Raw genomic sequence first — 14,135 nt, forward strand, 5'->3', positions numbered from 1 at the left:
AATGAAAATAAGTTAAAATACCTTTCAATGTCCTCAAAGCAAAATAGCTGCATATATAAAAAATAGAATTTGAAGAGAGAGAAAAAACTTCCAGGTCTCACTATAGGCTGATACCAGAAAATGAAGCTACCTAGCCAGTGTGACAGAACACACCTTTATCTTAACACTAGATAGGCAGAGGCAGAAGGATTACCCAGGAGTTTGAGACCAGCCTGAACTACATAACAAGTTCTAGACCAACCAAAGCTACATGAGACTCTGTCTCAAAAAACAAATAAAAACAGTGAAATTCTCAGTTGAGCAGCGAATGCAATCTAGCCCACAAATCCTAACTACTACTTAGAGACATAAGCTCACACAACCAGTTTGCTTCACTTACACTAGCAGCCTTCTTTCATAGCTATTATTGCCTTAAATTCCTCCTGCCCACCTATCCAAACACTTCCACCCTGTGAGAAGGGCCATTAGGGAGAAAAGGAATGCTTAGGGGTCCCCTGAAGCCATCTGTTTCACAGGTACACCCTGGAACAGGTGAAGAGCAGTAGTTGATATCCTCTGGTATACAGGTGTTTGACTAGGGGGCACTCGGTAGGAGCAGCTGTGCATGGCCTCTCACCGCAGACCTCTCCCACTGCTGACTTGTAGCTGACACTGTGCAACCTTCTACTCTCCCCTCACATTAGCTGTCAAGCTCTCCAGCTTGCCTTGCCTGTTTGTACTGAGCTCCTTTTCCCTCTCTGACTCCAAGTGACCATCCTCTCAGCCCTTTTGTGTCCATTTTTAAATTCTTTTATCTACTAAACCAAGAACCTGGAAAAGAAATCTATGTCCATGGTGACATTTATACATGACAATCTCTGACTATCATGGCTACTCATTCATCAAGTTTCCTTAAGGTTGGTTGTTTGTTTTAATCTGAATGACTTCCTTTATGTTCCTATTCCTTTCCTTCCCCTCTACTACTGCACATTCACAAGCCACATAACATGATGAAAAACAAAACCACTTGTAAAATGATGATTTCATATTATAGCACTGAAAAGTTACCATAAAAGTAATATCATAGGCATCATAAATTTCATTCACCTCTTTAGAAAAAAAAAGAAGTTTATTTATTTATTTTAAATAAGGCTGTCCTACTATGCCAGCGGTGCCCTCATACATCTTGTTTTATTGCACCTCTTGGTTAGGTCATGAGGGTGGTACTCGGTGATTAGCCTATACTACCTAGGTTAGTGATTAGCCTATACTACCTAGGTTAGTGATTAGCCTATACTACCTAGGTTAGTGATTAGCCTATACTACCTAGGTTAGTGATTAGCCTATACTATCCAGGTTTGTTAAGTACGTACACTTTTGATGTTCACACAATGAGGAAATCACCTGATAACATCTCACAGAACACAGGATGTGCCCCTGTTGTAAAGTGACACATGAGCCTACTCTACTCTGCTCTCCATATTATTTAGTTTGGTAGTTTGTGATATGTCACCATCAGTTGTTATTTAGCTATTTTATGTGCCTGACTGATTTCATCAACAAGAAAGTTGGCTCACCAAGGACAGGGACCATTTTACATTTCATTGGAATGTTTTCTTACTCAAAAGTTATTCTTTCTCATACTTAAAGTTTTTTCAGAGCCAAAACAATAATAAATGTTTAATATCCAATACTCACTGAATAGAATTAAGTTACTTAATATATTTTCTACAAACAATATGACTCTACCACATCGATATGCATATAAAATAAATACTGGTTTTACCCCAAGATTCCAACTGTTCAGGCGAACTTCAATGTCACTGTCATCCAAAGAAATGGGAGGCTTTTTTGAATGAACTTCCTGAAATACCAAATAAAGAAAAAATGGAAAAAATGAGGAAGCAGTGGAAGAAACAAAGGAGAAAAGGAAGAAGGGAAGGGGGGATAGAAGGCAGAAGGGAAAACAACACAAAATACCTCATTCAAAGTAATGAGAGTTGTGGGTACTTGTCTGGTAATGTGGCATTGCCCTCAGAGGAAAGGATCATGTTACAACCAAGCTAGAGTCTTGATTCTAATTAATGACTGTTTATTATAGATGCTTGAGGCAATGAGATGCCCTAACAATATATTCACAAAGTAACTAGATTTCCAAAAAATCAAAAGCATATTTTGAAAATTAATCCAGACTTTTCTCTTTAAGTTCTTCTACAAGAAGCTGTAATTGTGGTATACCACAGGAGCTTGAAAGTAGGGAGGGAGCTTGAAAAGATGAATTATTTACTCTCCTTAAAATGAGCCCACAGGAAAGTTTTGTGTTGATGTCCAAGAAGCTCTTTGTTCTTAACTTAATTCTCATTCATACACTGTGTAAAAAGAGAAATAACTCAGGACTCACATCATAAAAATGCAATTATGGTGGCTCTTTACTTTCTTCCTGTATAATTCATAGTGTTATTTATCAACCAAATTAAAACTAATCAATTAAATAGCCTATGAGCTATGCAGAGAAATAACCAACAATCTTAAAGCTCTAGGTCAAGCTGCATAAAAAACAACTGTTTTTACAGACCTGAAGCTTTCTTCTAAGATGGGCTCTGTTGACAGAACATGCCTGTGCTTTTGAAGTATCTCGTAGCTAAACACCGAGTGGATCTACCTATGATTACTTACACTGAAACACAGGATGAAAAAACCCACTGTTCTGCATATTCTACTGACTTTCCCTAGTTTCTTTTCAACAAAATGTAAAAAGTTCTATCATTTCTATTATTAAAAACTTGTGATGACTTTACTGATGGTCTCTTACCTTACCTATGCCTTCTTTCTGAACACATGATCTTCCTTGTAAATCAAAGTCATATAACCCAAGGCTGCCACCATTAGGTAATAATGACTGTACATAAGAACACTTTCTCCCTTACATAGCTTCTTAAAGTGAGGCTACTAATACAAGAGGTATTTTATCTGAATATATAAATTATTTATCTTTATCAAAAAAGCAGCATTTCCTCCATCACTATAAATTAATTCACTTTTTAATTGTATGATCACTGGGGAGCTAATCACTCAATTAATGTACTAAGTAAAAGAGACTAAATAATGATGTTGTTTGTTTTGAGATAAGGCTTCTCTGTATAGCTCTAGCTGTCTTAAAGCTCTCTCTGTAAAACAGGCTGACCTCAAACTCACAGAGATCCACCTGCCTCTGCCTCCTGAGTGCTGGGTTTAAAGGCATTCACCAACGCCACCATCACATAACCTCACACTTCATTTTTTAACTTCAAACTTTTCTATACTAATTGGATCTTTAACAAATGGTAGGATTCTTTTTAAAACATAGAACAAACACAAGTAAAACCTAATCTTACACAGATCTTTGAAGTAATGTGTTGTCTGTCTTCTCTGTAAGTTGGACTCACAGAATGGGACCTCATCCGGAGCTTTCCAGTGTACTGTTCTCTATTAAAGAGACCAAACAAGTAACAGTTAAACTGTGAAAAAAATCAGAGAACAGAAAATACCAAAATCTAGGATTGCCCATTTTCTTCCTTTATAAATGAGATGACAGTTCATAGTAATTATGATCCACTCAACAGAAAAATTCATGTAAATAATTAAGTAAATAAATAAGCATTTGTATTTTTCACACCTTATTTCATTTATATTAAATCATAAGAAAAATGTCACATAAAGGCATATACTTCCTTACAAACAAATGCTGTTTTCAAGTGAGACTCTACATGTATTTAAATAATTTCTCTTCCTTTCCCTTTTCCCCAGTGCTAAGAAAAGAGAAAATGAAGTATACATTCTTTTTTTTCCAAAATGCTTTATTTATCAATATTTGTATAAACATATATGAAGTATACATTCTTAAAGAAACATTGTCTTATGGTTAGCAAGTTTTGTTACACTCAAGATGAAACCTTAGAATATATAAAATAACAAAACTTCCTAACTGCTTAAAGTTTCAATTAATTTGAAACTAAGTTAGAAACCACAGGACACAGAAGCTGTTAATTTAAAAATAAATCATGTTAATTCAGGTAAAATTCCTTAAATCTAGGAACTGGAAGATGGCTCAGCAGTTAAGAAATCTGGCTCCTATTCCAAGTTCAATTTGTAGAATCCACAAGGCAGCTTACAACAACCTATAATTCCAGTCCCAAGGAATCTGCTGCTTTCCTCTGGCCTCCATGAATACCAGGCTACACACTTGCCATACAGACATGCATGCAGGCAAAACACCCAAACACATCAAATTTTAAAATTTAAATGTAAGTGTAAAAAATGATAAATTCATTGTGTCTCGGTTTAGTTTTTGTTTCCATGATCTGTCCATTGCTGAGAGTGGGGTGTTGAAATCCCCCACTATTACTGTGTGAGATGCAATGTATGCTTAGAGCTTTAGTAAAGTTTCTTTTATGTATGTGGGTGCCCTTGCATTTGGGGCATAAATGTTCAGAATTCAGAGTTCTTCTTGGTACGTTTTTCCTTTGATGAGTATGTAGTGTCCTTCCTTATCTTTTTTGATTACTTCTGGTTGAAAAAAATCAATTTTATTTGATATTAGAAAGGCTACTCCGGCTTGTTTCTTGGGACCATTTGCTTGGAAGATTGTTTTCCATTCTTTTACTCTGAGGTAATGTCTGTCTTTGTCACAGAGGTGTGTTTCCTGTATGCAGCAAAATTCTGGGTCCTGTTTATATATCCATAACAGTAGTCTGATAGTCTGATAGTCTGATAGTCTGATAGTCTGATAGTCTGATAGTCTACGTCTTTTTATTGGAGAATTGAGTCCATTGATATTAAGAGATATTAAGGAAAAATGATTGTTGCTTCCTGTTATTTTTGTTATTAGAGGTGGAATTATGTTTGTGTAACTATCTTCTTTTGGGGTTGTTGGAACCAAGAGTGGCAGAGTGTTTCCACATTAGCCCACAGTCTCTCACAAAGGCTTCCATACCTACACCCTAAGCAACGGCTTTGATAGAGAGGAAAGGGAAATGGACTAGTAAGCAAAAGCACTCTGCCACTCTTGATTTTGCAACTACAGTTACCCCATTCAAACACATTCTGAAAATATTAAATAGAAAAGTCCAGAAATAAACAATCCATTGAACCTTATCATCAGCCTGGGAATACAGAAAAATAGTGTGTATATAAAGCTGAATACACTTATAATTTCTCAAAACTTACTTTCCAAAGGTAAGTTGGGAGGACCTCTTGCTATATATATAGTTTAAATCACTAACATCAACCATAAACTATATCAGAATTTCTTTCCTTCACAAACCTCAAGCCATAAGAACACATGAAAGGGACAGAAGACACAGACCAGCAGCAAAGATGCACCACTGCAAGTGTATGCCTGAGTCTGAGCCCCCGACCTGCATACAGGTGGAAAGAGACCCAGCTCCACACATTTCTCCTCTAGCTTCTATCATACGGCACACATCACACACACACACACACACACACACACACACACACACACACACACACAAATAAGACAAACTTTAAAATGAACACCCAAAAGGCAAACTGCTAGATCAAAAAGACAGTGCTAAAGCAATGTAGGTTTGGGGTAGAGTAACCCTGATAGAACAGCATCCTGTGGGTTGGTTACCAAGCAATGCTGAATGTCTGCATAGGCTGCTTTGAAGAAAGCTACTTTTTTTTTTTTTATATGCCTATAAAGCTTCCCAGCTGTGCAAATAGTTAAAAGCAAATGATAAAAATGGACAAGCAATATTTTGAGAATAACTTCATTAGTCAACATGCCTGAACCTGTACAAGCATTTAAAATTTGGTTTATAGGCAGATACAACCTGATACTCTAAGCAGTAGCCTATTCTCTTTTTTTTTGGAGAATTGATTAAACAATCATAAAAGGAGCTATAGTTAAAAATTGAAAAATGGTTAAATATTAAAAGTGCTTCTCATAGAAAATATTAATAAAAAGGAGGCTTGAAACATTTATCTATTTATTACACAGGAACATGCATAAAAGGACAGACTATTAATTCATATGTAGCTGCTCCCAGGTACCAAGCAATAATAATATTTTCCCTTCACAATAAGCTTTCTGAAAAGATTCCTACCCTGGCTTGTCATGTATTTGTCAATCAACTACCAAATGACTTTCATTCATTCTACCCTTGAGAGATATCCTTCAGACTACCCTTTAGTAGTCTCAGTCTCTCTCTCTCTCTCTCTCTCTCTCTCTCTCTCTCTCTTCCTCCCTCCCTCTCTCCCTTCCTCCCTCCCTCCCTCCCTCCCTCCCTCCTTCTCTCTCTCTCTCTCCACACTATACATGTTATAACCCTAGGGCTCTGTGTTTAACCTCAGTTATTTTAGTTTTATCTGCTCTTCCTGGATAACCAATATAGTATTGGTATTTCAAATAGCAAGGGGAAGCTCTGCTGACCAAGTCCACAACCCCAATTCAAATTACTCTCTTAGCCTCCAATTCCATGGCAAATACAAAGTGAATGGCACCACCTCCAATTCAACATGTCCAACACTAAGCTCCTAAGAAGTTCCTAAAACATGCTCCCAATAAAGGCTAAGGAAAGCAGAGACATGGCAGAAGTCAGCTTCTTGTCAAGGCAACTGAGCCAACTAAAGGAGGATGTCGATATCATCACTAAAATCTGTCTGGCACGAGAAACAGGATAGTGGGCACAAAAGTTTAATTTGCATGCCATGAAGCTGTCTTCAGCTAGAAATATAGCCAACTTGAACTCTTAGGTATGTAAAAAGAGAGCGCCAAACATGCAGTGATGGAACCAGCAGTCACAGTGTAAGTGGGCCAATGAGTAGGAGGAAGCCAACTCTACAAGTCTCTGAATAACAAGGCTTCCTGCCATACAAAATACCTGTCCTGGTGCTTGCACAGTCTGCAACTGATACAGTTGCAGTCATAGGACACAGTCATAGCAAGATCATGATATTATTGAACATGTGTCCAAATTAAAGGGGTGAATTAATTTCAGGGTGCCAAAGCTAACAGAAAGAAAAAATTTAGTTACCTTCCCTGACATGCTTTTTACTACCATTAAGTAGTAACACTAAAGAATATATTTATATGTGTGTGTGAATATATATATATACATATATATATATTCTCTTTTACTTTTTCTAGTGCTAAAATATTTAACCCCATCAAACTATTTCAAATATTAGTGAAATGTAGGTTTGCCCTGTACCAATAAAAGCTAAACACAGTTTAGTTAGTAGGATTTAAAACCCAAAGGAAGATCAATTAAATGTTCTCTACAAAAGAAACTTTCTACAATAATTGATGCAACCAAGAAGGTAGAATGGGAAACCTAGGGGCTTCCTGTCTCAGTTCATGAACCAATTCCCCATGTGCACCACTGAGACTCCAGCCAAGAGGTTCATACACTATAGGCAATGGTACAACCACATGCATTAAAACAGGCAGAAGGGAACATTAGTGGGTTCTCCAGCTCCAGCTTCATCCTAGGATGAGGAGGAAAGAGAAAGGCTGCACACTACCATACTGATCTTCCAGGAGCTACTTAGAAGTTGGATTTCAGTCTCACCTAAGCTCTTAACAGGTGTCAGGTTATGAACTGCTAGAAAGCACATAGTGTCCATTCATGCAGTCAGTAGTTAGAGCACCAGCTCAGCACAGAACTAACAACTAAATTATCCAACAATCAGTTTCTCCAAGGGCAGGAGAAACCTGGGACACTTATCTAACACTCTGGTCTTGCAGACAGATGCCTAAAGGACTGGATAATGTAGGCAATGACAGGACCAGAACTCTCTAGATGCATGGGGACTCTACTGCTCCAGTTTCACAAGAAGGAAAAGACAAGAATAAGTCTAATCTTCAAACACTTTCAGGAGCTTCCCAAAAAACTTGTTTAACCTGTTGTGATGTTATAATGGGATCAAGTAGAACATACTTGAACAAGAAAAGACACAAACAAAAAAGCAACCAAAGTTGGCCAGGACTCAACTGCTCCAGAAGACCCAAAGTACAGCAACAACATGAATGGAAACAGGAGGTTCTAAGCTCCTGAAAACAAGAAAGAACAAGCAAAACAACCCTCAGGTGGTTATGCATAAGTCAGAAGACACAGCCACATAAAAGGTTGCAATGGTCCCAGAATCTCTCACCAGCTAATTCTTAAAGGTCTTCCATTGTTCAAAGAAATAGTCCAAGGGACTAGATTATTTTCCACATATACAGAAACAAACACAAAGTGTTAAGAATTGTGTATTATGGTCCAAACAAAGGAAGAAATGAATCTCCTGAAGGTAATACGTAAGAAGTAAAAGTCTAAGAATGACCTGCACCCAGTGTGCTGGCTCATACCTATAATCCCAGCCTACTGACAAGAGGACTGCCATAAGTTTGAGGCCAGCCTGCTTAGCCTGGGCCAAGGAAATGAGACAAAGGAAAAAAAAATAAGTCTGTCAAAATATATATAAGTATCACCAAAATGCTCAATAGGCTTGGAAACATTGAACATAGGAAAAAATGAGAATTTAAATAATTGGATGTAAAATATTTTTAAAGAAAAACAAAAAATGGGGACTAAAGAGTATAATAACTGAACTAAAAAATTAACTAGAGGAAGGTCTGGAGAGAAAGCTCAGCAGTGAGGAACACTTGCTGTTCTATCATGAGGACTGGCGTTTGGTCGTATCACTCATGTAAATGAGTCAAAGGCTTATCCACTCGCGCCCGGTTCCCAAATAGCAACTCAGAGGCTTATTTATGTATGAATAAATGCCTAGGCCGTAAGCTTGGGCTTGTTCCCCATTAGCCTATAACTTCTACAACCCATCTCTTCTATTCTATGTCTGGTTAGATACCTCCCCTGGTTTCATACATCTGAGTTCCTCAGAGTGTGGGGTGAAACTTTGATGCCTGACTATATCCAAGAGTTTTTAATCCTTTCTAATCCTGCCTTAGCTCATTGGCCATCAGCTTTTTATTGATAGGTGATGCTTCCACACAGTACACAAGAGATTATTCCTACAAAGGGTCCCACAAACAACACTGAATTCCAGTTCCAAGAGATCTAACACTCTCTTCTGAACGTCATATATATACATATTCCACCATTCATACACACATGCACCTACAGTCTCACACACAGGCACACAGTGACACATACACATACAGCCATACACACATGGCTTACACACAAACTCATACACACATATATACACATACACTCACATAAATCAGTAATCATTATTTTAAAATTAACTAGAGGACTTTAACAGCATTCATTATTATAAAGAACATAAAAAAGAATTAGTAAACCCAAATCAGCACATTTAAAATTACCCAGTTTGAGAACAAAGCTAACAGTGATGGAGGGGGAGTAAAGGAAGCATAAGGAACTGAAAGGATCACCCATTCAAGCATCATGCAATACTCCGTTAAAAAAGAAAAGGCAGAAATAGGCAGCAGGACTACTTGCAAGAGTCAGCCTTCAAAAGGACATCCAGATTTATGTAGCTTGAAGGATTGCAAACGAACCAAATGAAAGAGAGCTACACTGCAGCACATTATGAATCATACCATCAAAAGACAAAGAGGGGACCTGAAATAAAAAGAGTAAACTAATATACAGCTAATATACAGCTGAGCCTCCACAAGACTTCCAGGAGACATTACCACAGAATCCTGACAAACCAGGAGAGACTGGGATGATATATTCAAAGGACCAAAAGAGAAAAAATGGACTACCATGATTTTATTCCCTGCAAAGCTTTGCTTTAAAAATAAAAGCATTTCCCAGCCACAGTCACAGGCTGAAGGAGTGCACTGTCACTAGACCTGATTCAAAAGAAATCCTGCAGGGATTTCTCCAAGTCAAAGGAGAATAAACTAATTAGCAAAATGAATAAGCATGTAAGTGTAAAGTCCATTAGTAAAAACAATTACACAGGCAAATAAAGATTAGTCCATTAATGTCATTTTAGCATATAAGTCATTTTCAAACTCAGTATAAACATATAAGTTTTAAAAATAACTACAAGCTATAGTCATTTTTTAGTGATATCTAGTGTAAAAAGGTAAAAATGGGGACATTAATAAGATGTGTGGAGGGAATAGGAGTAAAGAGCTCTTGTATTCATCAACCTTGTTATCACAGGCTTAAAATAAACATGTTCCTTCCAACACCTTCCCAGTGGAGGCTTCAACAGTGGACAGTACTAAATCTGTGTGTACTATACTAATAAGAGACACAGCTACTAAGTACTATGCATATCAACACACCATATTCTGAACAAAGAGTATCCATGTAGAGATGGAACAAATGCACAGGATTTCATCATAGGTTACAACCTAGAACAAGCACAATGTAAAAAATATGGATGCTTTATCTCTGGAATTGTCTATCTAATACTCTCATACTACAGTTCACTGTGACTGAAACTGTGGAAAGAAAAACTGTGGTTAAATGGACTGCCGTAGCCCATCCTAGCTAAAACATGATTTATACAAGTTGCATAGTGACATAATTTTTAATGTAGTAAATATATAAAATATAAATAAAATAATCCAAGCATACTGCACAACCAAAACAATCAAATCGCAAAGGCAATAAAAGAAAAAAATTAAGAAACTATAAACCATCAGAAAGCACTCACAGAATAGCCAAGCTAAATGCAAAAATGGAAAACCAAGCAATACACACTTTAACCAATGGATCAAAGACAAAATAAGCAAATTTAGAAAACATTGAAACAACTGAAAATTACAACAGAATAATATGCACAAGATGAAGTGAGAGCAGCACTACAAAGAAAAGTTACGGCTATACAAGTCTGAAAAAAAGAAGACAAATCAAGTCAACAACCTAAATTTAAACCTTCAAAAATTAGAGAAAAAAACTGAGCCCAAATTCAAATATGAGAAAATATTAAGATTAGAGCAGAGATAAAAAAAATAAGGATTATAGAAAAATCAACACCACCAAAAGTTAATCATCTGAGATCAACAAAGTGACACACTTAGCTACAAACTCTGAGGTAAAGAGAGGGTTCAACTAAATCAGGAACAAAAGAGGAGATGCCATGACTAGTTTATCAGGAATGAGAAAGTTTTCCAGAGAATACTGCCATCAGTCATATGGCATATTGGATAACCTAGATAAAATAAAAAAACTTCCTGAAAATACACAACCTGCAGAATCTGTACCATGCATGAGGCAGGAAGGGCAGGAGCAATACAAACTAGAGACCAGCCTGGGCCATGCAATAATCTAAACAATAATGTGGATTGTATATGCACCAGCAAGACTCTGTCTGAAAAAGGAGAATTAAGAGAGAAAAGAAAAGAGGTGAACTTGTTTATAAAAGTATCAAAATAGAATAGAATATCTAGAAATTAATATGACCAAATAGATATATGCCAGAATTATATAACACTAATGAAAGACACAAATAAATAAAAAAGATATTCTATGTTCATGGGCTTCAAAAATCAATGTCCTTTTATACTACTCAAAGCAATACACATCAAAATTTTGATTGTTTTTTTCATAGAAAAATAAAAAATAATCCTAAAATCTATATAGAACCAAGAGGATCATATATAATTAAAGTGATCTGGAAAAAAGCTAGCAAAGCTTGAAGCAGAGAACTTTTGGTTTCAAAATACAGGACAAAGCTACAGTAACTCAGACAGTGTGGTTCTAACACTGGAGTAATAGGAATTCTAAAAGGAAAAAGCAAAATAGAAACTGATACAATTTTTAAAATATAGTAATGAAATACCATTCTAGATGGCATAGAGACCTAGGCATGACGGATATGCCTGTAATTCCAGAGCTATAAAGCTAACGTAGGAAAATCACCATGGATTGAAGGCCAGCCTGGGCTACAAAGTTCCAGATCAGTCTCAGCTTAGTGTGAAATCATTCTGGTTTGCTTTCTGTTGCTGTGATAAACACTATTACCAAAAGTAACTTGGGGAGGAAATTTTATTTTATCTCACACTTCCAGGTCCCAGTCCAGCTTTGAGGGACTCAAAGGAGGAACTCAAGGCAGAAACCTGAAGACAAGGACTAAAGCAGCAACTATAGAGATCACCACAGCTTACAGGCTTGCTCCCTAGCTTCTAACCCTTCCTTTCTTATACAGTCCGAGATATCCTGCCTGGGGATAGTGCCAACCAGAAAGCTGGGCCCTAGATTTACAATCATGAAAATGTGTCAAAGATATGTCTACAGGCCAATCTGACCAAGGCGATAGCCCCACTGAAACTCCCTCAAATAATTCTGGGCTGTATCAAGTGGACAGATGAAGTTAACTAGGAGAGAAACACTGCCAGGGGTAGAGGGGGAGACACAGTGAGACACAGAGAGAGACAGAGAGATAGAGAGAAAAGAAAAAAAGAATGATTGCGTAGGGAAGGGAAGGCTGAAGAACGACCTTTGGATGTCACCTTTGCCTGGGATAACAGACGGAAACTGAAGGACTGTCTGGTTTTTTGATTCCAGAGATAACCAAAAATAGTAAAATCTGACTACTGAGAAGAGGAAAACAAAGTCAGTCTCACCAAGAAACCAAAAACTCAGCTGGAGATCTTGCTCTTGAGCAAAGATTGCAGTGGATATGGCCATGGTGCTATGTGGCTTCTCTGCAGTATACAGAAGAAACTCCCTCAGAGCAGACATCCAGCCTCTGGCTCATACAGTCTTCCCACCACTCTTATGATGCTCCCTGAACATCGTCAGAGGGTGTGTTACAGATGTACCTCCTTGGGGGTTAGGACCTGCACTGTCAGTTGTACTCTGAATTTCATCCAGCTGTGGGTTTCTGGAGGACTTGCCATGTACTGAAAAAAGAAACTTCCTTGCTAAAGTGTGAGAATTTACAGCCAACCTTCTATGCATTCCTCATGTCTTTATACTCCATACCTGTGAGAATAAGGATATTTAAATGCATCAGTAGGTTCTCCTCTGGATCCATAACCTTGCCAGCCATAGGAGGACTCTCACAGCCCCCAACCCTACATGAAGAGCTACAGACAGTGGCTTCTGGGAGAGGAGAATCAGTCTTTTCCAGGGAAGAGCCTTTCACAGGTTATTCAATCCCAAGTGGTCAGTCCTAAACATATATATACACATAGGACTCAGCAGTGTACGCATATGTGTGTGCACATGTACATAAGTGTGCATATGCATAAAACAATAATTAAGAGATCATGAATTGGAAGGACAACATGGGAGAAGCTGTGGAAGAGGGAGGAAGAAATTATTTATTTTCAGTACTCATACATGACATCCTAAAAAGAAAGTTATAAAAACAAGTCAAATGATTTGCAAAAAAAATATTGCAACAAATAAGCTGGAGATCCAGCCCAATGTGCAAGACTATGAATCTGAATTCAGATTCCTAGCAATGGGGCACATGTGTAACTCCAGAGCTAAGAGATGAAGATAAGCAGCTACCCTTATTTCTCTGACCAGCCAGCCAGTCTAGATGAACTGGTGAGCTCTGGACCTCCAGATTCAGTGAGAGACAATGAATACACATACATACATACACACACACACACACACACACACACACACACACACACACAAAGACATTTGTTATCAAACACTCCACTCCACTTCCAGGCACACTGTGTACACGCCAGTACACACATAAGCAAACATATCATCGCCTCAAAACCATAACTTTAAACCAAGTTTATGCTGGCTTAATAACTAAATTGTTATGTCCTTCTTATATGTGATGGCCATGTAATGAGTAATATGCCAAGATGGAGTACTTGATACTTCTTAAATTTTGTGTCCTTGTACAGTCTTTCCACACTGTATCTGGGTTGGGTTTGTGATTCATTTTCTTTAATAAAACACAGCAAACTGAAACTCCACTAGTGCTAGGACAAAGTCTTAAGGTGGCCCTGGAGCAGTTACTCTTACACAATGAAATGCTGCATGTCCATGTCAGAAGTCTGAATGCCCTGCTAGGGAGACTAGCACATGGAAAGGCCATGTGGAAAAGTGACATGAAAAGAGGAAACTCTGACACTACATGGCAAAATGATCCCAGCCTTCAGAGCTAAGACAGTCTGCCAACCACCCAACCATCCCACCACCAAGATGCCAAGTGAAGGAGTGAGCTATTTTCAACAT

General features: G+C 37.7%; 1 protein-coding gene across 3 annotated transcripts in view; it reads right to left on the reverse strand.

Annotated features, from left to right (window-relative positions):
• Cep112 (centrosomal protein 112) overlaps positions 1–14,135 on the reverse strand; it is a 407,052-nt gene that overhangs the window by 362,574 nt on the left and 30,343 nt on the right. For all 3 annotated transcript variants that reach the window (XM_034505950.2, XM_076935566.1, XM_076935567.1), the window contains exons 5-6: positions 3,354–3,444; positions 1,766–1,843 (exon numbers count right to left, since the gene is read on the reverse strand). In XM_034505950.2, the coding sequence (XP_034361841.2) occupies positions 1,766–1,843; positions 3,354–3,444 (169 nt within the window). The remainder of the gene's footprint in view (positions 1–1,765; positions 1,844–3,353; positions 3,445–14,135) is intronic.

Source organism: Arvicanthis niloticus, chromosome 6 (assembly GCF_011762505.2).
Source record: "Arvicanthis niloticus isolate mArvNil1 chromosome 6, mArvNil1.pat.X, whole genome shotgun sequence".
NCBI classification, from domain to species: Eukaryota; Metazoa; Chordata; class Mammalia; order Rodentia; family Muridae; genus Arvicanthis; species Arvicanthis niloticus.